Here is a 23,288-nt window from a genome sequence, read left to right as displayed (position 1 = left end):
TGAAAGGAGTAACAAAACCGTATGCAATGGCCTATCCATTTTGAAATTGTCTGTTTGGAAATTGGCTTCCCTTGAGCTCCTACAGCATAGGACACAAAAAGTTGTTCTGATTTCCTGAAGGGCTGTGTTCTGTCCAAATAGTAACGTAGCTGTATGGATGTCTAAGGAATGTAGCAGCCTTTCCCCTTTGTTCTGAGGATTGGGGTAAAAGGTAGGTAAGTGTATGGCTTGATTTAAAGCTACCCTGGATACTACCTTAGGCATAAATGAAGGGTTGGTTCGTAGGGAAACCCTGTCCTGATGGAAGATGAGAAAGGACTGCACAGCCATGAGGGCTTGTAGTTCCGAAACCCTATGAGCTGAGGTAATGGCCAGAAGGAAGGCTGTTTTCCAGGACAAATATTGCAAATCTGTTGAGGCAGCTGGTTCAAAGGGAGGCAATGTTAATTTTTCTAGGATGTAGTTAAGATCCCAGGTTGGTATTGGTGGTTTCCTTGGAGGTCTTATATTCTTAGCTCCTCTGAGGAACTGTCTTAAAAGTGGGTGAGAGAATAAGGGTGGATCAGTGTTGTATTCTGCAGAAATGGCTGAGGCATGAATTTTGATGGAGGAAAATGAAAGTCCACTATTCAACAGCTCAGCTAGATACTGTAATATCGGAGGCAAATTCAGTTTTCTAGGATCCTGGCCTTTTTTCTCATTCCAAGCGCAAAAACGTTTCCATTTTGCGGAGTAAGCCTTTCTAGTAGATGGCCTTCTGGCCTCCAAAATGACATCCTGCACCTCTTTGGAGAGTAGGGTCTGTGGTGGTGTTAAGGAATTTTCCATGCAGCCAGATTGAGAGTTTTCAGCTGACTGAAGAGTTTTGTAGCTGTGCTGAGTCAGTAGAAGAGGCATTAGAGGTAGGGTCCAGGGAGGAGTATGTGTTAGGCTCCTCAGGAGTGGGTACCAGTGTTGTCTTGGCCAGTCTGGAGCAATCAGTATCATCTTCAGTCTGTCTGCTCTTGCTTTCAAGAGCACCTTGGGCAGAAGAGGCAAAGGTGGGAAAGCGTAAACTGTCCATGTTGCCCAACTGAAAGTAAGGGCGTCCACTCTCCAGGCCTTTGGATGAAGGGTCCTTGAACAGAACGTTTTCAATTGATTCCTGTGGGAGGCGAAGAGATCTAGGTCTGGTCTTCCCCACGCTTGTATTATCTATGTAAAACACTTGAGGATGCAACTTCCATTCGTGTGGATCTGTCATATTTCTGCTTAGATTGTCTGCCAGCGTGTTTTCCAATCCTGGCAAGTACTGTGCTTGAAGTTCAATTTGCCATTCCAGAGCCAAGTTCCAAAGTGACATGGCTAGCCTGCACAGGGGGTACGAGTGTGTTCCACCTTGTTTATGTACCACATTACTGTGGTGTTGTCTGTTCTTATCAATAATTGCCCTGGATGCAGGAGGTCCTTGAAAATTGTAATTGCATTTATCACTGCTAGCATTTCTTTTTGATTGATGTGAAGGTGCTTTTCCTTTTGGGACCATTTGCCCTGAATGCACCTGTCTGTCATGTGCGCCCCCCAGGCGTATTCTGAGGAGTCTATTGTGATGACTTGATTTGCTTGAGGCTTGCAGAATGGAAGACCTGTGTTTGTTTGGCATGCTTGGGCCCACCATAGAAATTCCTTTTGCAAACATGGAATTATTGGTATTATTGTTTCCAAACTGTGGCTGTGTTGAGACCATAGATTTTTTAGGTACCATTCAAGTTTCCTCATATGCAACTTTGCACATGGGATTAGAAGAATGCAAGATGCCATGAAGCCCAGAGCCTGCAGAATTTTCCTTGCAGTGAGCCTGGTACAATTTGCTAGTATTTTGAAGTAATGAGTTAGTTGCCCTTGTTTTTCTGGCGCAAGATAGGCCATCCGGGTGTTTGTGTCCAAGTTTGCACCCAGGAAAGTTATTTTCTGAGATGGTGTTAGCTTGGATTTCTCCTAATTGATTGTGTATCCCAGAGAATTCAATAACCGTGTTACATAAGCCAGATGTTCCAGAAGTATGTGCTTGTTGTCCGCTTGGATCAGGCAGTCGTCCAAATAAGGGTAAATTTGTATCCCTTGAAGTCTTCAGTAGGCAATTACTGATGACAGGCATTTCGTGAATACTCTGGGGTAGTAGATAAGCCAAAGGGCAATGCAGAGAATTGATAGTGGATTGAACCTGCAAGAAATCTGAGGTATCTTCTGCAGCTTTGTCTGATTGGGACATGCAGGTATGTCTCCTTGAGGTCCAATGTTACCAGCCAAAACTCCTTGCCCAGCATGGGAAGAAGCTGCTGTAATGTGAGCATCTTGAATTTTGGTACGAGTAGAAATGTATTTAGGATGGATAAGTCCAAAATGGGTCTCCAGTCGGTTCCTTTCCTTGGTACCAGAAAAAGTCTGTAATAAAAACCTTGACCTTGTTCATTAGTAGGTACCTCTTGAATAGCTTTCATGGCCATAAGCTCTGAAATTTGTATTTGAGCCTCTGCCCTTTGATTGTGTGGCAGGTTCGGCATGCCTCATTTTTGGGAGAGTGTGAAAATGAAATATGTAGCCTCTGTTTATAATGTCCAGGATCCATTTGTCTGTTGTGATATGCCAATTTCTTGTAAATAATGCCAGCTTTCCTCCCAAGGGTGCTGCCAGCTGAGACTTGCTTGGCATGAAAAGGGGGAAGTCATTGGGTTTGTTTCCTGTATTGCTGTGCACTGTCTTCGCCACCTCTTGTTGCTGGAGTTTGCCATTGTCTGCCTCTATATGATCCTTGAGGTTGTCCTCTGCTACTTGTGCGCCTGTATCTACCTCTTTGTGGCTTGTCCGTGGCTGGAAAGGACCAGTTCTTTGAAGGCCAATTTCTGCTAAAATGTGGTGGCTGAACCTGTAGAAAAGCTTTGACAGTTTGCATAGATTTAGCTTTTTCTTCCATTTTCCGTAGTATCTCCTCAGCATTAGTACCAAATAGTACATCCTTTTGTAAAGGAGCATCTAGTAGCTTAGCTTTAACATGGTCAGGCAAGGTTTGTTCTCTAAGCCAGGCATGTCTACGAATGACTGATCCTGTCACAGCAGCTCTGCTTGAGGCCTCTAGGGCATCATAGCCACATTGTAAGGTGCGTTTACCCACTTGTTCTGCACTATGCATCATATCCTGCAACTCCTTCAAATCTGGTTGTTCAGGTTGAGACATTTTATTTAATTGTGATAACAGAAACTGCTGATATTTAAGCATATGGAACTGACAATTTAAGGCCCTCATGGCTAAGGTGGCAGAGGTATATACCTTTTTTCCCCACCTTTTTAAGGATCTAGACTCTCGTTCGGAAGGTAGTGGATTCTTAGCAGTAGAGGCCTTCATTCCCTTGGGGCCTTGAAAAATGGTTTCAGGGTCAGCATTATAGCTTTTGTAAAGAAATTGGGGAGAGTTAGGAACTCTGTAGTACCTATCAGGCTTGACTGGGGCAGGAGGCAGGGAATCCGGATTTAGGCAAGCCTCAGAGTAAACATCATCAAGTATGTCCAAGACAGGAGGTATCGCCAGAGGTCTGTGCTGAGATAACAAAAGAAATTCCCAAAGTCTTTTCTTGGAATCAGAAAAGTCTTGGCTTTCCCAATGGAAGTGTTCCCTCAAGGTGTGCAAGGTTTCCCCAAAAGAGAAATCCTCTGGGGGAGATACAGAAGGAAAGGACTGCTCAGCATCCGAATCTTCAAAAGGGGAGTACAAGTGTTCCTCATCAGAATGTTCTGAAAAAATGGAATCCTGGTCAGAAGAGGGAGAAGCTTCCTCCACTCTGGGTCTCTTGTCTGGAGGGGGCTGGGAACCCCTGATAAGAGTAATTAAATCCTCAGCCATTTTTAGCATCTGCTTTTTAGGCATGGGGCCTGGAGATGGGCCCTGTGCAACAGGCCTCTTGGGATGCATGGCTGATTTGGACTTAGTAAAGGCCTTAATGGAGAAGGAAGATGAGAAGGAAGATGAGGGTCTAAAGACACCATGGGTGGAAGTGGACCTATCCACATTAGGAGGCTCAACACTCACAGTAGCTTCAGTGGTTGTAGTCTGGGTATGGGCCGAGGTACCTGCGGTCTCTGTTACAGAGGACACCACCAAAGAAGTGTCGTCTGTAGTCAGGGGCAGCGTAGGCACCTTGCTGAGAACCGGACCACGTGTAGCCGGTTTTGGCATGGTGTCGGAGACCATGGGCCTCGCGTGTCAGTCTTTGTCCTTGCGTTTTTTGGACAAAACGATAGTCGGAGTATCCAACAACATTTTATAATCAAAGGCTTTACCAAAGTGCTGGGCGAACTCCGCCCGATGCTTAGTGAGTTTATTGAAAGTAGCGCAAAAGCGACAGGGCGAGACATCGTGGTCTGGGCCTAAACAAGGTATGCAGAGGGAATGGAAATCCTTATGCGGTATTTGCTTCCCACAAGAAATACAATTGTTAACTTTGTCTGACATCGGTCTGAGGCAAGAAAAGTTTCCCCAACGGGATACTTAGCTTTAAAGAAGACTTCGGTTTCCAATTATTCGTAATTTCAGGAGCTGGCCGACCGGCACTTGCAAACTGCTTCTGCTTTGGGCACCGCGCAGCAAAAAAGACTGAAGAATATGGCATCGGCTGTGTCTTGTATACCCCTGTCGCACTGACGTCAGGAAAGAAAGCGACGACAACCAACGCCGGACCTAGACTTTGGAATTCGGCCGACCGATAACCCGCCTGACGGCAGAGAACCCATCTGTGATTACTGCAGCTGTATGCATGATGAACATCAGGGTACTGCTGAATCACAGAATCAAAATTTGGAAAGATGGCTGCAACTGATGTTAGCCTGAATAAAATTAATTTAATTTAGTGGCGAGTAAGTACACCATCTGAATGCCTGCAAAGAATCTAAAAGCCTGAAAGAAAATCACACAGAAAAGGTGGAGAGAACACTTACTAGGAAGAAACCTGCAGCTGTTTAGCAATTCAAGTTCCAACTTTGGTGCAAAACTTTTTCCTCTAGATTACTGGAAACTAATTTAAATGTGCTCACAGCCAATTAAAATACACACTGAAAGAGTAAATCAACTCAAACAAAAGGCTGGAAAACAAAAGCAGCTTTAAACATTCAGATGAACTGATGGACGTCGAAAAAAAAAGTAGGCTGTATATACGAGACAGCTCAAGAAAGGAGGTTTCAAAAAGGGGGCAGAATTAAAGAACAGAACTAGTGGTGGAAAACCTGAGATTGTCTGCTGTACCAGAGAAACTAGAAGGAACAGACTGTATTAATTTTATGAAGGTAGAAATAAGCAACCGGACTGATATTTCACAGCAGGAACTGTTAATTGAAAGGGCACACTGTGTGTATGCTCCAAATATAGCCAAGAGAAGTTATTAGTAAAGATGCAAACCTAGAAGCAGATGCAAACCTAGAAGCAGAAAGAACTGATGCTGACAAAACCTAATGGCAATGTAATAAACTTGAGAACAGTGTGTTTATGGAAAATGATTATTCACTGAACATCAGGCAGAAGAAAAATTTATTCCAGTAAATCAGGGAATGGAGAGGCAGGTGCAATATTCAAGCTGCTTTATCCAGCGGTCTTCTGATCCTCAATCAAAAATATTTTTTGCTGTGGAGCAGACGAAGGAGAAAATGCAAGTTTGTCCAGCAAAAAAAAAAAAAAAGCCATCAAGCAGAAGGATACTCATTCTGAGAATGCACACTGAGACTTTGCTAGTGAAATATTTTCTAATTTCCCAAATGAAAATGCTCGACAGACGAAAAAATAAAAAATACTGGAGTTAACCAGAAGAATCTGGAGTACCTTGGAATGGAGCAATATGTCACGATGGGAGGTATTGCAAGCTATGCCAGATGTAATAGGGCAGTGGACATGCCAGCATAGCTAACTGGAGTCTTGTAAGAATTAATGTCATTTGTATACCAAACTGATTTGTGCAGATGCTTGTGCTGAAAATGTATGTTTAAAGCTGCTAGTTTAAAAATATACCAACAGTGAGTCCTGCTGACAGAAAAGAAATACACCTGTATGTTGGACTGTACTGCAAACCGTTCAAATGAATATACTGCAACAGAGGATACTGGAAGAGAAGAGGTTAATCTCAGTCCAGCTAACTTTGAAAAACAGAAATTCAAATTACTTGGTTTAGCCCATAAAGACTGTACCTCAGTTCTGACTGCAGCCAGACATTTCTGGGAAAACCAGGACTAGAAATCTTACTGTATTGTCCTTAGGGGTGAACTAATTGTTACCCTGGAATGGTGGAAGTTCTGAAATGGTTTTATAGCTTCCAGATGTTTTAGCACATCTCAGCAAAGCTGTGAATGGCAACGCATGCACTAGTTTCTGGTTCAATTTCTAGTAAATGGGGTAGTGTGGGAACCAGAGTCAGATGGCCAGATGTGTGTGATGTCATGTAAGTCAGTATTGAAATGATACTTTAATACTAGATGAGACAGAAGTCTCATGGCAGTCTGTTTCTGAAACCTGACCAAGAAGGAAGGCCACTCACCCACTATCTTGCCTTACTCTAGGAAGCAACCAGGGACTAGCAATTTGTTAGATCAGTCAGGAAAATATAGTGAGATTAGTGAAGTGCTGTTTTTCTTTACCTCTGTGAATCTATCCATCTGTTATTTTTAATATTTACAATAAATACCAGAGTTTCAATCACAGGAAATAAATACTTTGTATTTTTATGTTCCATCATTTTTATTATTAAACTTTTCAATGCAGCTGGTCTTTTAGAGAATATTTTAACCATTGAGAGTACTTTAATTTGGAGACACTGTGGCCACTCCCAAAAGACTTGCTGCACTGGTAAAACACTACCATTTGCATTGGTGTTAATTTTACTCACTATCCTTGCGACCCTTGTAGGAGCCTTAAGGTAGCTGGTAGGAGGTAGTGAAATCTACCTTATAGCCTGGGCCAAGGGGGCAGAGCTAGTAAATCTGTGTCTCCCTGTGTGTGTAAAAAAAATCACATCTCAAACTGTATGTCAGCTACTTGGTGCAGGGACACAGTACTGGTTTCACAGAAAGGGGGGGGGGTGGAGGACTTGGTTTGGAACACTCAGCTGGGAACTAAACTCTACAGCTGCGTCAGTGGGAAGTCTTATTTGGGGCCTGGAGAGGGAATCCTAGCCTCAAGACCAAGGGTGTTCCTTGTATGCTCTTAAGGGAAACGGTGCTTGGTGCAGAGCTGCATCTGCAAATATTGTGTGCATCTACTTCTGTTCCAAGTGAATGTCCTTCACTGTTGTTAGTGGTGAGGATGGACACTCCTTGATTACTAGCCCAGAGCAGGGGCATCACATACTGGTGAGCAGTGGTGTGGATATTAATTGAACTTCCCTGGCAGTTCGTTCCCTAGCAAGACAGTTACTATGATCACACTTAAATATTTATCACTACTGTAGATCTCTTTTGTATACAGATGGGATCTATTTATCAAATACTCAAACATTACCTGTTGTCAGAAGTACCACATGATATAGAACTCTGTTACAATGTCATGGCTATCCTTCAAAACCTTTACATATTTTTAATTTTGTATACATTGGCTCAGAATCTTCATGCCTATCCTTAAAAACATGCATGTGTTTTTGAATTTATCTATTCTCTGAATTTTGTTACCTTCTGTGTTTTTGAATTTTGACTTGCATTGTGCTAAATTTTTTCTTATGTACTGCATCTGTTGCAGCTTTTCTCCCCGGGCCTCCGCTGAAAGTGTGTCCAGTCAGACTAACCCTGTATACAAATGTAAAATAAAATAAATAAAAATGAACTTCTGTAACCTGTAGGCATTTCTCACTGAAGGTGTGTGTACTTTCAGCAGCCACAAGGTCAACATACAGGAGTTTCATTTTCACAGCAGTTTTTTTTTTTTTTTTTGTTCATTCAGTTTGGTCAGGGAACGCAGGCTAAGAGGGCAGCATACAATTATGGCAAGCTGACAAAGAACAAGTTGGCCAAGGTGTGCGAAGCCAAATGACTGGTGCATGCCAACCTGACTAAAGAGGAAATTATTTCAGCTTTAGTTGCAGCTCAGACCAGCAACCTGGAAGGCAACCAGTCTGGTGATGGGGATTTGCAGCCTTCAGAAAAAGGACGAACCAAGTAAAATGTCCAAACACAACGAAAAGGTAAAAAACACCACAACACAATCACAAAAATAGGATTAGCGCTTTCGTTTATACTCAATTGATAAACTTCATCAGATAAATACAAAGGGAAACTGTCATTTAAATACAAAAAAGTAAATGACATCACATCCTGTTAAATTTAAAAATGTATATATAAATATAATACATATAAAATTCAACATTTTATAAAATTAATAACTCAATAATAGTTGGCAAAAATCCTATCTAAATAGAGCCCTTAATTTCAATAGGCTCATAATTGAAATGGTATTGTTTAGTCCAGGAAAAACAGAAGCATTCAATTTTAATTGCCATAATAATTCCCTCTCTTCCAGGAGTAAAGAGGTAGGTCCCCCCCTCCCCCTATCATAAACCCTTTCCACCACTAAAAATCTAAACTCATACTTAGGAAATGCTAGGATGCGTCTAGCAAGAGCATTAATTGGGTTAGATTTAGCAATGGCATGTACATGTTCGTAAATTCTGGTTTTTATTGCTCTATCGGTTTTACCGATATAATAGGAGGGGCATTGATTACATAAAGCCAAATAAACAACACTTTTACTATTGCAATTATATTTGTCTTTCAGGAAATACTTATTCTCATTAATCTCAAAATATTTAGCCACAGCAATGTACTTACACATACTGCAACTCTCACATTTAAACATCCCATGGTGTGTTTTATATGTCTTACTTTGTTCTAATTCTAATATATTTTTTATATTTCTTGCTCTTCTAAAGGTGATATTAGGTCTTACCCCTAGACAATCTTTTATGGAAACATCTTCCAATAAAAATGACCAATTTTTAATAATGATAGACTTAATATTAAATGCATCTCTAGAAAATGTAGTAATGAAATTATTACCTATATAATCAAAACTACAACTATCTATAGTAGAATGCATATATTGAACAGGCGTTGAACTGGAAATGTTCAAAATGTTTTCATCCAAACCAATGTTCATCTCATTATCACTCATATTGGATGTAAAATTCAAAATAGGTTGGAAAACCCCATATTTTCTCTTAGATGAAACTTCTCTAATTATTTCATTAATTAACAAAGGTGGATATCCCCTACTTGAAAAAATTTTAAATAAAATGTCACATTCATCTAGAAAATCGTTCTCCAAAGTAGACATTCTAGCTGCCCTGACTAACTGGCCTTTCACTACACCTCGTTTTTGGTGAGGGGGGTGGCAGCTAGAAAAATGGAGAAACAAATTAGAATAAGTAGATTTTCTAAATATTCTAGATGTAAAAATTCCTAAATCATAATTCTTACTTAGCAAAACATCTAAATATGTAATTGTATTTTCTTGAAAATCAAATGTAAATTCCAGAAATTTAGTAGAATTATTCATCTCCATAATAAGGGCATCCACACTCAATTTATCCCCATTCCATAGAATGAAAATATCATCAAGGTAGCGTGTATACCATACTACCTTGGCCATAAAGAGCGGTGATTTAAATAAAAATTTCCTTTCCCAGGCAGCCATAACGGCATTAGCAAAGGTTCCACCACATGGGGAACCCATTGCTATGCCTGTTTTCTGAATGAAATATTTATTGTCAAAGGTAAAGAAATTATTCGTTAAGACTAATTCCAACAGGTAGATCAAAACATCCACTTCATCACCTGGCATTTCTCTATCTAGTAAAAAAATCCCTTACCCATTCGCATCCAATATCTTGAGGTATGCAAGTGTAAAGATCACGGACATCTATTGTTAGAAAATTAAGTGCAGGATCAAAATTCACTTTATTTATAGCTTCCAAAAAAGCCCATGAATCTTTACAAATCTGCTTTTGATTTTCTAAAAATTTTTTTATTCTAAGATCAATATACTTAGCACATCCATAAGTTATGGACTGTCTGCCATCAATTATTGGTCTCCAAGGTGGATCAGTTAAAGATTTATGTATTTTTGGTAGACCAAATAATTTTGGAGTCAAGGGAAAGGTCATCTTTAGATAATTGAACAAGTCCAAATCGATTCTATTTTCAAGAAATAAATCTCTAACATACCCATTAAGTTTCTGGTAAGCACCATTAATTTCATTTAATGAAACCTCTGAATAAGCTGGGGAATCCAAAAAATGTAATATTTTTGAAATATAATCGTCTTTGTTGAAAAAAACCAGACCCCCACCCTTATCAGGTTTACAAATCCATATGTTTGCAAATTTTAAACTATCCAACATATCACGTTCCACTTCTGATAGATTGTTCTTAAGATTTGTAAAATTATTCTGCCTATGCAGTGAACAACGAATGTCATTTTCACAAATTTTCTCATATAAATTAAAGGATGCAAAGATGGATTAAATACACTAGCTATTCTTAAATCACTGACTAAGAAGTATTGTTGAACATGACCTTCAAGTTCAACTTTCTCGTAAAAAGTTTCAAATCTACTAAAGTTTTAGCTACATCACTATTGCAATAAGGTACAAAATTAAGGCCTTTCGCTAAGACATCAACCAACTTCTTATCAGGTTTGAAATCAGAATAGTTGAAAATTTTAAAATCACTACTTGAGTTCAAAATAATTTCAACAGTTTCCCTTAAAGGCACAGAATCGAAAGGTATATCAGAACTAGGTGAGATGTTAATTACCTCTTCCCTTTGTTCTGATTCTTCCTTCTCTTCTGTGTTTGGTATCTGGGTACCTGTTGTTGCCCATTCTTTTTCGACTTGGACTGAAAAAAATTTTTATTTTTAGAATTATTTCCTGAATTGCCATTAATATTAGAAGTAGCATTGTTATTATTGCTGTTTCTATTCTCATCTTTATTGGCTATTCTTTCACTCCGTCTAACTGGTGAGTTAGAACTCACCTCAACATCACATTCATCATCCATCACATTATCCGAATGAAAAGAACAATCAGTCTCTCCATTAACAACGCTAGAAATATTATTTCCATTCTCAAAAACAGTTCTGTTGTTACTAACATAGTTCTTAGGGAGAGGATATACATTCCCTTTACTATAAGCCAGTGCATCCCTAGCTAATTTTTTTTACTTTGTTTTCCTTGATCTTATCTAGTGTATTGTCGATGCTAGAAAAAATCCGTAAAAAATCAAATTTATATCTAGAAAAATGTTTATCATTTCTAATGCTGTTATCCAACAAAGTCAAATCATTCTGCAAAACAGAAACTTGCTCAGTATAGTTTTTGATTAAGCAGTCAATAAATTCTAGTCCCTGCTTATCAAATAAATGCAAAAGATCTTTATGAAACGCTGAATGCAATGTTATACCATTCGGGAAACGCCACTGTCTCAAGCCCTTCGGGACTTGTTTCCATTTACAACATTCTTTTAAATATTGAATTTCGATCTGTAGTTTCTTAAACCTATATAATTTCATATTGAAATTCTTTAAACAGTTAGTTAAATCATTAGTGTCACAAAAATTGTCATTGTTTTGCAAGACATCTCCATTCTCCACAAATAAATTATTAGGTTCTTTCAACCAGTCATTTAATGCTGGGATAGTGGAAAAAGTACCTGTTGTCATGTCCGTAGAATTATTCCGAAATCCACCATTAACTGCACCATGCGAGGTACCAGCAATCATGGAAGAAGTATTTCCGTTATTTACAAACGCCGTTGAAATGTTACCATTATTTGCAAACCCCACTAAGGTGTTTGCAGTAGTAGTATTATTTGCAAACCTCGTTGAAGTGTTTGCAGTAGTTGTAGTGACAGCAATAGAATGTACATTATGATTTCCCCGATCCTTCGATCCTGAGATACTACTTATTTCCGCATTCTGCTGTTCACGTTGTTGCTGCTGCGGTTGCAACTGCTCCGACTGCTGATTTGAATTTACCCCATTATGTTGTTCCGTATTCAACTGCTGCCGTTTATGAAATAGGGGGTAATGAGGCTGCTGGTTCTGATTAGAGCAGCAAGGTCGCTCATTACATACTCGTCGCTGTTGTTGTTCATCAGCCTGATGTTGAAGGAACAGTTCAGCTGAACCGTTACTCAAGGCTTCGTTACCGATACCAGATGGAATAGCATTGCCAACGCTATTCAAAACATTAGCATGATGTGTGTTTACGTTTTTATCACGACTCAAAACCTCTGCTACCTGGCTAGCAAGAGAGTCAACACACTGGGTGAGGAGTTGAATTAAAGCCATTAAGTTCCCTGAAGAAGCAGACTCGTTTTTACTGGTGTCCAGAACTTCCAACGAGTCTTCACCACCAAATAAAAGTTGCGATTCAGTTGTCATGGCGTCCACAAAAAACACGAACCAAGTAAAATGTCCAAACACAACGAAAAGGTAAAAAACACCACAACACAATCACAAAAATAGGATTAGCGCTTTTGTTTATACTCAATTGATAAACTTCATCAGATAAATACAAAGGGAAACTGTCATTTAAATACAAAAAAGTAAATGACATCACATCCTGTTAAATTTAAAAATGTATATATAAATATAATACATATAAAATTCAACATTTTATAAAATTAATAACTCAATAATAGTTGGCAAAAATCCTATCTAAATAGAGCCCTTAATTTCAATAGGCTCATAATTGAAATGGTATCGTTTAGTCCAGGAAAAACAGAAGCATTCAATTTTAATTGCCATAATAATTCCCTCTCTTCCAGGAGTAAAGAGGTAGGTCCCCCCCTCCCCCTATCATAAACCCTTTCCACCACTAAAAATCTAAACTCATGCTTAGGAAATGCTAGGACGTGTCTAGCAAGAGCATTAGTTGGGTTAGATTTAGCAATGGCATGTACATGTTCGTAAATTCTGGTTTTTATTTTTAGAAAATCAAAAGCAGATTTGTAAAGATTCATGGGCTTTTTTGGAAGCTATAAATAAAGTGAATTTTGATCCTGCACTTAATTTTCTAACAATAGATGTCCGTGATCTTTACACTTGCATCCCTCAAGATATTGGATGCGAATGGGTAAGGGATTTTTTACTAGATAGAGGAATGCCAGGTGATGAAGTGGATGTTTTGATCTACCTGTTGGAATTAGTCTTAATGAATAATTTCTTTACCTTTGACAATAAATATTTCATTCAGAAAACAGGCATAGCAATGGGTTCCCCATGTGGTGGAACCTTTGCTAATGCAGTTATGGCTGCCTGGGAAAGGAAATTTTTATTTAAATCACCGCTCTTTATGGCCAAGGTAGTATGGTATACACGCTACCTTGATGATATTTTCATTCTTTGGAATGGGGATAAATTGAGTGTGGATGCCCTTATTATGGAGATGAATAATTCTACTAATTTTCTGGAATTTACATTTGATTTTCAAGAAAATACAATTACATATTTAGATGTTTTGCTAAGTAAGAATTATGATTTAGGAATTTTTACATCTAGAATATTTAGAAAATCTACTTATTCTAATTTGTTTCTCCATTTTTCTAGCTGCCACCTCCCTCACCAAAAACGAGGTGTAGTGAAAGGCCAGTTAGTCAGGGCAGCTAGAATGTCTACTTTGGAGTACGATTTTCTAGATGAATGTGACATTTTATTTAAAATGTTTTCAAGTAGGGGATATCCACCTTTGTTAATTAATGAAATAATTAGAGAAGTTTCATCTAAGAGAAAATATGGGGTTTTCCAAACAACGCCTGTTCAATATATGCATTCTACTATAGATAGTTGTAGTTTTGATTATATAGGTAATAATTTCATTACTACATTTTCTAGAGATGCATTTAATATTAAGTCTATCATTATTAAAAATTGGTCATTTTTATTGGAAGATGTTTCCATAAAAGATTGTCTAGGGGTAAGACCTAATGTCACCTTTAGAAGAGCAAGAAATATAAAAAATATATTAGAATTAGAACAAAGTAAGACATATAAAACACACCATGGGATGTTCAAATGTGAGAGTTGCAGTATGTGTAAGTACATTGCTGTGGCTAAATATTTTGAGATTAATGAGAATAAGTATTTCCTGAAAGACAAATATAATTGCAATAGTAAAAGTGTTGTTTATTTGGCTTTATGTAATCAATGCCCCTCCTATTATATCAGTAAAACCGATAGAGCAATAAAAAACAGAATTTACGAACATGTACATGCCATTGCTAAATCTAACCCAACTAATGCTCTTGCTAGACACGTCCTAGCATTTCCTAAGCATGAGTTTAGATTTTTAGTGGTGGAAAGGGTTTATGATAGGGGGAGGGGGGGACCTACCTCTTTACTCCTGGAAGAGAGGGAATTATTATGGCAATTAAAATTGAATGCTTCTGTTTTTCCTGGACTAAACGATACCATTTTAATTATGAGCCTATTGAAATTAAGGGCTCTATTTAGATAGGATTTTTGCCAACTATTATTGAGTTATTAATTTTATAAAATGTTGAATTTTATATGTATTATATTTATATATACATTTTTAAATTTAACAGGATGTGATGTCATTTACTTTTTTGTATTTAAATGACAGTTTCCCTTTGTATTTATCTGAAGTTTATCAATTGAGTATAAACGAAAGCGCTAATCCTATTTTTGTGATTGTGTTGTGGTGTTTTTTAGCCTTCAGAAAAAGGACAGTTCACCTTTTCCTCAGAGGATTTAATCCATCTGGAGCTAGAGACTTGAACTGGAGGCCAAACATTTGGAATTATAAATCAGCAGAGAGGCTGCTGTGTTTGCAGGCTGAAGAAAAAGAAATGGCACCAACACGAGAGGGAGATGCCGACTTCATCAGGGTCATGGAGGTAATGGGGAAAGGAATAACCAAACCCCAGAAACAAAGGTTAATAAATTTCTTCCACAGTTTACAGAGGATGATAATTTTGATACGCTTTCAAATATATGAATAAAACTACGTAAAACAGTATAATGCTGACCAAGGGCTCTGGGTATGGTTCCTGACCACCTAACTTCATGGTAAAGCTTTAACTGCTGTTTCTAAATCGTTTAACCTATGATAGTCAGTAAGAGACAAACTTAAACAATGTTTATTGGAATGTTTTAAATTTAACACCTGAAAAACTTGCAGAAAAAGTTTGTGATCACAATGCAAGGCAGATGAAAGTGTATGCAAGTATATTGTGGTTGAGCTCTTATTTTCATAGATGGGTGAGTGGGGATGAGATCACCACTTTTGAAAGGCTGGCAGACCTTTTGGCGAGGGAACAAGCCCTTAGCAATTTGCCTGAGGACAAGAATCTGGTTGGAAGAACAGGAGTGCAAATCTGTAGATGAGCTATGGAAAAGGGGGATCTCTACTTAGCCAGCAGGGCATCACTGCACAAGGGGATACCCATTGCTGCACATGAATACAAGGGAACCCATGGTGGGTAGCCTAAACCAACCCAGAATGCACAATTAACAGGGAAAGCAATTAGTACACTGCTAGGATCAAGGTTTAGATGTTTTAAATGTAACCAGAGGGGCCATGTACCATAAAGACATCCACAGAAGCAAGGTAGGGAACAAAAGGTGGGGACCCAGCAAGTGGGAACCAGACTATCACCGGCTTTTATATCCTACCTTAGTGGATGGAAAACAGGCCACTTAAGACAGAGATGGCCTCTGATGTAATCATTGTGAAGCCTGCAGTGGTTAAAGAGGAGCAGTACTTGCTTGGGCAGTCCTCTACAGTCAGAAATTTAGAAGGGACCCCATCCCAAATGCCTGTGGCCAGGATTCACCTTGACTGGGAAAAGGAAGCAGGCAAGCAGGGGCATTTGAGAACATCCCTGCAGATGTACCGATGGGGAATGATTTTGATAATGAAGTACCCTGTGTGCATGCAGTTAGGCTTTGAGACAGGCATGTGGGTCTGTTAACCTGAAGGAGGCCCAGATATATTCCACACCTGAAGCCAGGGCTGATTATGTGGCCATTTCAAGGAGGGAGCTACCCTTGTAGCACGAAGCCTGAAGGCGAGCCACAGCTGTTGGTAGGTACTGCTATCCCCTTGGACAGAGTAGCTACAAGAGCAGAGGTGAGTGGTAATACCCAGGCTGGCAGTGAGGCACCGCTGCCACAGGATACCAGACTTCTGCGGAAGGGAAGCTGGAAGGGTCAGACAGGTGGAGTTGAGACGTCCATCTCTCGAACCTCACACTAAGAGGCTTCAGGGAAGTAGTTAGGGAGGCACCCGACACTCAAGGAAAAGAAGAGTCTGTATACTGGAACAAAAAGGGTTATTTGTACAGGAAGTGGACTCCTGAGGAAGGGATAGAGGGGGAAGTAATACAGCACTTGTTAATGGCTAGAGCAGTGATGGTGAACCTATGACATGCATGTCAAAGGTGACACAACACTGAGTGGCACACCAGCTATCACCAAACACCTGACTTACCAAAGACACTGCCTTTGCATTCCTTGCTCGTGTGAAGTGCATTGAATTATTTTGTGGCAAGATCTTTGACAGGCCAAGTCCAAAAGGTTCACCATCACTGGCCTACAGCCTATCATCCAGCACTCTAGCCATAATCCAGGACATTCCTTTTGCAGGACATATGGACAAAGCATACCAAGAGATGTATTGTGCAGAACTTTCATTGGAATGGGATTGCAAGGGATGTAACAGGGTACTGCAGGACCAGTGAGAACATCCAAAAGCAGGCAAAGCAAGAGAGACAAGGTCAAAGATTCCTTGATGCCTTTGTCTGGGACTTGAGAAGCTGTTTCAGAGATTAGCTATGGGTACTGCAGGGCCTCTGGAGTACCGCAAGTTCCACAGGAAGTATATGCTGGTGGTAGTAGATTATGCTACTAAATACCCTGAGGTGGTGGCTCTATCTTCTGTTGAGGCAGAGGTGGTGGCAAATGTTTTGCTAGAGATTTTCAGCAGGGTGGGTTTCCCAGAGAGAAATACTGACTGACAGAGGTGCCAAATTCATGTCAGATTGCTGGCTTGTCTGTAGGAGAGCTGTGGGGTGCAGTACCTAAAGACCACCCCCACAGACCGACAGAGAGGGAGGGAGACCGACAGAGAGGGAGGGAGACCGACAGAGAGGGAGGGAGACCGACAGAGAGGGAGGGAGACCGACAGAGAGGGAGGGAGACCGAGGGAGGGAGAGGGAGACCGAGGGAGGGAGAGGGAGACCGAGGGAGGGAGAGGGAGACCGAGGGAGGGAGAGGGAGACCGACAGAGTGGAGAGGGAGACCGACAGAGTGGAGAGGGAGACCGACAGAGTGGAGAGGGAGACCGACAGAGTGGAGAGGGAGACCGACAGAGTGGAGAGGGAGACCGACAGAGAGGGAGAGACCGACAGAGAGGGAGACCGACAGAGAGGGAGACCGACAGAGAGGGAGACCGACAGAGAGGGAGACCGACAGAGAGGGAGACCGACAGAGAGGGAGACCGACAGAGAGGGAGACCGACAGAGAGGGAGACCGACAGAGAGGGAGACCGACAGAGAGGGAGACCGACAGAGAGGGAGAGACCGACAGAGAGGGAGGGAGACCGACAGAGAGGGAGGGAGACCGACAGAGAGGGAGGGAGACCGACAGAGAGGGAGGGAGACCGACAGAGAGGGAGGGAGACCGACAGAGAGGGAGGGAGACCGACAGAGAGGGAGACATCTGTTGTGGCATATGTCCTAAACCTTAGGACAAGGCTTAGGGAGCTCGTGGGCTTGGCCCAAGGGCCCAACAGCTGAAGAAGGTCCCATACAAGAGGAATGTTTGAGCCCAACAAAATGCTGTGGGACAGCAGGTTATGGTGCTCATTCCTATCGGACAGAACAAGATGCAGGCAGCTTGGGGTAACTACATGGTAAACCTGCTAGGCAGGGGCACAAATTGTATTATGTTAACATGATGATCCTTACCATGCTAGGAAGGCCCTTGTGGAGAGTATCTGCAGTAGGTGGCAGGAGGTGCCCAAGGGGGATCTACGGCTACATAGAGCCAGCCAGCTAAATTAAGGTGAAAACTAGGGTTGCAGGCATATATGACAGCACTGTAGTGAGGTCAGCAATGCAGATGGGCTCTCAAGACAGGGTATGAATTTACTGTGTTCCCATTCAGGCTCAGGTCCCTCAAGCCATGTTTCTCAAGTGTCACTTCAAAAACTAGCTAGACTCTCTGAAGGGGGGAGAGATGTGATGCAAAGTACTGCAAGGTATGCCAGGAGGAGAAGTACGGCAGTGGACGTGTAACATATGCCAGCATAGCCAGCTGGAATTTTGCAAAGAATTCTCATTTGTATAATCAAACTGATTTGTCCACATGCTTATGTTGAAATTTTATTTGTAAAGCTGCTTGTGTTAAAAATGTACCAACAGTGGGTCCTGCTGATGGAAAAGAAATACACCTTATGTCAGACTATGTTTTTAACTGTTGAAATGACTATACTATAACAAAGAATACTGGGAAATGACTATACTATAACAAAGAATACTGGGAAGAGAAGAAGTTACTCAGTCCAGCTAACTTTGAAAAATAGCCTGAAATTAAATTACAATCTTTATGGCCTAAACCAGCATCTTGCATATCTCACTGCATCCATATATGAAACATCTGAAAACTATGACTAGGAATCCTAGTGTATTGTCCTTAAGGGTGAACTAATTGTGACCCTGGAAGGGTGGAAGTTTTGAAATGGTTTTACAGCTTCCACATGCTATAACAAGTCTCAGCAAAGCACTTGTGTGTGTACAACACATGTGCTAGTTTCTAGTAAAGGGAGTAGTGTGGGAACCACAGTCGGATGGCCAAGTGTGTGATGTCATTCTATAACCCAGCACTGAAATGATGCTTTAATACTAGACGAGACAGAAGTCTCAGGGCAGTCTGTTTCTGAAACCTGAACAAGACCACTCACTCTCCATCTTGCCTTGCTCTAGTAAGTAATCAGGGAACAGTAATTCTTTAGATCAGCCAGTAAAATTAGTGAGATTAGTTGAGCACTGTTTTTCTTTATCTTGGTGAATCTATCCATCTATTTTAAGGATTTCCTGTGACAAACTGGTGTTTACTGTAACTAGATATTTAGTATTTTCATGTTCTTTTATTAAATATATTTATTTAAACTTTTCATTGTGGCTAGTCTTTTAGAGTACTTGTATTTGGTGACACTGCCACTCCTGAAAGCCTTGCTGCATTGGTCAAACACTACCATTTGTATTAGTATTAATTTTACTCAGTATCATTGGATACCTTTTTAAGAGCCTTAAAGTAGCTGGCTGGTGGCAGTAACTCTACCTTATATTCTGGGACAAAGGAGCAGAGCTAGTAAATCTGTGCCAGTCTTTCCCAGGTGGGTGTGTCTGTAAAAATCAAATCTCAAAGTGTGCGAGTCAGCTTCTCAGTACAGGGACACAGAACACTGGTTTCACAGAGAGAGTGAAGGACATGGCTTGGAACACTAAGGACTCAACTCTACAGCAGTGTCATTGGGGAGTTTTGTTTGGGGCCTGGTGAGAGACAGGGAAACTCAGTCCCAAGACTTGAGTGTGTTCCCTGTGTGCTCTTAAGAGAAATTGTGCTCTGTGCAGAGAGCTGCATCTAGAAATATTGTATGCATCTACTTTTGTTCCAAGTGAACGTCCCTCACCAGTGTCAGTGGTGAGGCCTGAGGCTCCTTGATGATTGGCCCAGAAGAGGGACAGCACACGCAAATCTGGATTTGGGAGATGGAGATTAACAGAAGACACACAGCAACATAGAAATTAGGAAATAAAATGTGAGACTGCAAAACAGTCATATTTGTAAAATATGGATGCGCAAGAACAAGTGGAAAGAGTGGACTTTGTTTCCCACAAGTTGAACAAAGTCAAAAGCACTTGACTTGCTTCACATCATTTACGCTTGGAAGGAATCTAACCAAAGGAAATAGTAAAAAAAGATGTTGTATACTCACTAATGTTCCATCTGTGTTGTCCATTTTCATTCCATCACAACATATGGGCTCAGATCAGACTCAGCCGCTGTTTCACAGTCCCTGGATACTCTAGCTCTCTAGCTCCTCCCTTACCACAATGCAGCAGTCCCCATCATTCCCCAAGATTTGGTTTGCAGCTTATCGTATGACAGAATAAATTTACAGCTTTAAGATGGAAAGTCACTATCTGGAGCTCAAACAGAAGGAACTTTGGTTCCTCAAATGTCCTCCCATTCTTCCAGAAGTCCCCATGAGAAAAAGGGGTAAGGGGCTGGAAAGAGTTGAGGAAGAATGAAAGTTGACAGATGAATTATGGCGAGTACATAACTTCTTGATCTGATGTCATTTTTCATTCATTCCTCAACATATGGAGGGGACAGAGTCCCCAGATACCAGAATTCCAGGTAAACTCAAAGGAAGGATATTAGAGTCCTGTAGAACTGATGGCTTGTCTTCCCCTCAAGACCAGATCCAATTTGTAATTATTAATAAAGGTAAGAGGATTGCCCCAAGTGGCAGTCGTACAAATGTAGTCCATGGAAGCTCTGGATAAAAAGGCTGATGAAGTTGCCATGGACCTGATTAAATGGGCTCTTAGAAGTTTTGGCAAAGCCAGACCAAACATTTTATAAACAAAAGAAATGCTGTCACCCATTTTGATAAAGTTACTTTTGAAACTGGCTGACCCAATCTAGTTTCTGAAAAGGATACAAATTTTATGTCTAAATTTCTCCTATCTGTGAAGATAAAAAAATTAACCATCTGAACATTTAAGTGCAGAACATTTATTAAGTGCAAAATGTATTTACCTTTGTTTGAAAAAGTTGGAAAGAATACAGGAAGGTTAATAGTTTAATATTAGATAACATCACTTTAGGAAGGACCGTTTCTTAAGGGCTCTATCTTTATGAAAAACTAAATAGGGTGGCCTAAAGATGAACCCTATAGTTCTGAAATTCTACTTGCTGTGAGAAATAGTTTTCCAAGTCAGATATTGCAATTCACATTTTGCAGCTGGCTCAAATGGACTCCAGGTTAGGGCTTGGAATATTAAATTCAGATCCCAAGGTGAAGTAGGGTCCTTGAAAGGTGGTTTGAGTAGAAAGGCGCTTTTTATAAAGGCTTTACAAAGACAAAATCAAAAGTAGAATTAGCAACTCTGATATGAGAATTGAAAATAGCAGCCAAATTAACCTTGACAGTAGAGGGACTAGCCCCTTCATTAAAGGTAGAAGCCAGGAATTCAAGAATCTTGTATACTGCTATTGAAAAAAGGGCCCATGACTTGTTCCCAATGGACAAATTTTTCATTTTCTCTTGTAAATCTTCTTAGTGGAAGGTTTGTGGGAAGATGAAAGAATGTGGCACACTGGAAAAGACAGCATTGGCTGTCTGGCCATCAACAGAATTGGAGAAACCATGTGGTCAGCTTTATGTCAAGATGTCCAGGTAAGTCATGTCTGTCAGGTGAAACAGGAACCCTGGAGATGGATCCAGAACCCAAGGTGGGTAAACTTGAAGAAGCCAAAGGAAGGGAAACTAAATCTGTAGAGGGCAATAATGGGAATGAGGATGACTCTGCTCTTCAATTGAGAAGCTTTCTGTAGGAATCTGGGGATGAAGAGGGTTAGGGGATAAGCACAGAGACCACCTGGGGGGCCTATCATGGAGAGCTTTTTTAAGTGACTCCCCCAGCAGAGGGATTAAGACAAAGAACATGCTGCATTTGTTGTATAGCAGAGATGCAAGTAGATTGCAGCATGGCTGGCCCCACTGGCAAAATATCATTTCTGCCACGTGTGTGTGTGTGTGTGTGTGTGTGTGTGTGTGTGTGTGTGTGTGTGTGGAGGGACCACTTGTGAGGTAATATGGACCTGCTGAACTTGTCTGCCATCATCTTGGATTTTCCTGGTATATGCGTTGCCATCAGAAATCAGTCTGAAGAGAGCCCATTGCCACACACTCGAAGCTTAGACTCAAGGGGTAAGATCTGGTTTCCCCCTTGCTTGCTGATGTACTCTACTACAAACATACTGTCCATCTGAATTGCAATAGTTCAGGAAGAGAGTCTTGGAATGGTTGAGAGGAGAAAATACTTAAAACTACGATAATTAAAAATTACCCTTAAGGAGGAAAAGCACCAAAACTATTGGAGAGAAAAGGGAAAGCAGAATACAGACAAGCAGTAAGGAGAAAAACAGAACAGTTACCAGCAATGGTAATTAAGGAACTACCAGTAGTAAGCACAATGGAATAAAAAAGGTAAAGGGATGGAAAGTTAAGTCAGAAAGACAAAATGAAATAATTTTTTCCCATCAAACAGATTAGAGAGCTGTCGAGAACACATCTGTTCACAATTGCAGCAAATGTGTTCTAGGGAATGACTGGGACTGCTGCATTGTGGGTAAGAGAAGCAACAGCTTGTAGTATTCCACAAGCTGTGAAACACTATCTGATCCAAGGATTGGATCCAAACCCACATGTTGATGAAAGAATGAAAATTGACATCAGATAGTTTAATAAAAACATTTCTGTTCTTAACAGTATTTCTATGAAACTTAAATATGTACTTTGTATTATGAAAAGTTTAATTGTTCTTGTATGTAAACTTTAAACAGATGCTTATTTTCTGCCTCCTCTTCTTTTATGTTATCTTTTCTGGTATTAAGAAATACAGACATTGCAATGCAAAAAGAAAAGCTAGACAAAATCATGTTTAAGTTAATAGGCTTAATCATGGGTTGTCGAGGTGGAAGATGTGGTATAAAAGTTCATAAATCATAACATACGTACAGCCAACATGTTTTCTCTTATTTTTGCATAGGTGAATGCCTAGATTAAGACCTTAGGCTTAATCTAATAAATTTTAAATGAAAACAAATAGAACACTGAACATAATTATGAAGGTTACTCTTTGGGGGAAAAATGTTTCAGCTCATCTTCCAGGCTACAAAGGATTACATTTTTTTCTTACATTTCCATGGAGACAAGATAACAGGACAATACAAAGACAAAACACTGGTTTTCTTCACAGCTAAATGTGAATGATTTCTGAAAGCAAAACCATGCAAGTTTTTTTCCCATCAAAGGAGGAGAAAAATATAAAAATAAATTAGTAGACAATAACATGCAACCTGGCATGGAAAACCTCAGCTTCAGGTTAACTAGGGCCTGTGTTGACTGTCTTTTTGGCACAAATGCTCTTATTAGGAAGGAACTTCCATTATTTGAATATGTACAC

The 23,288-nt window shown here is 40.2% G+C and overlaps 1 protein-coding gene across 1 annotated transcript in view; it reads right to left on the bottom strand.

Annotated features, from left to right (window-relative positions):
* The window catches only part of LOC122808477 (probable ATP-dependent RNA helicase DDX5), a 710,554-nt gene that overhangs the window by 595,797 nt on the left and 91,469 nt on the right, over positions 1 to 23,288 (bottom strand). The window contains exon 2 of the mRNA XM_044079433.1: positions 10,816 to 10,898. Within this exon, the coding sequence (XP_043935368.1) occupies positions 10,816 to 10,898 (83 nt within the window). The remainder of the gene's footprint in view (positions 1 to 10,815; positions 10,899 to 23,288) is intronic.

Source organism: Protopterus annectens, chromosome 8.part0 (genome assembly GCF_019279795.1).
Source record: "Protopterus annectens isolate FY-2018-M chromosome 8.part0, PAN1.0, whole genome shotgun sequence".
Taxonomy (NCBI): domain Eukaryota; kingdom Metazoa; phylum Chordata; order Ceratodontiformes; family Protopteridae; genus Protopterus; species Protopterus annectens.
Note: the sequence above shows the minus strand (reverse complement) of the source record. Positions and strands in the feature narration are given on the sequence as shown.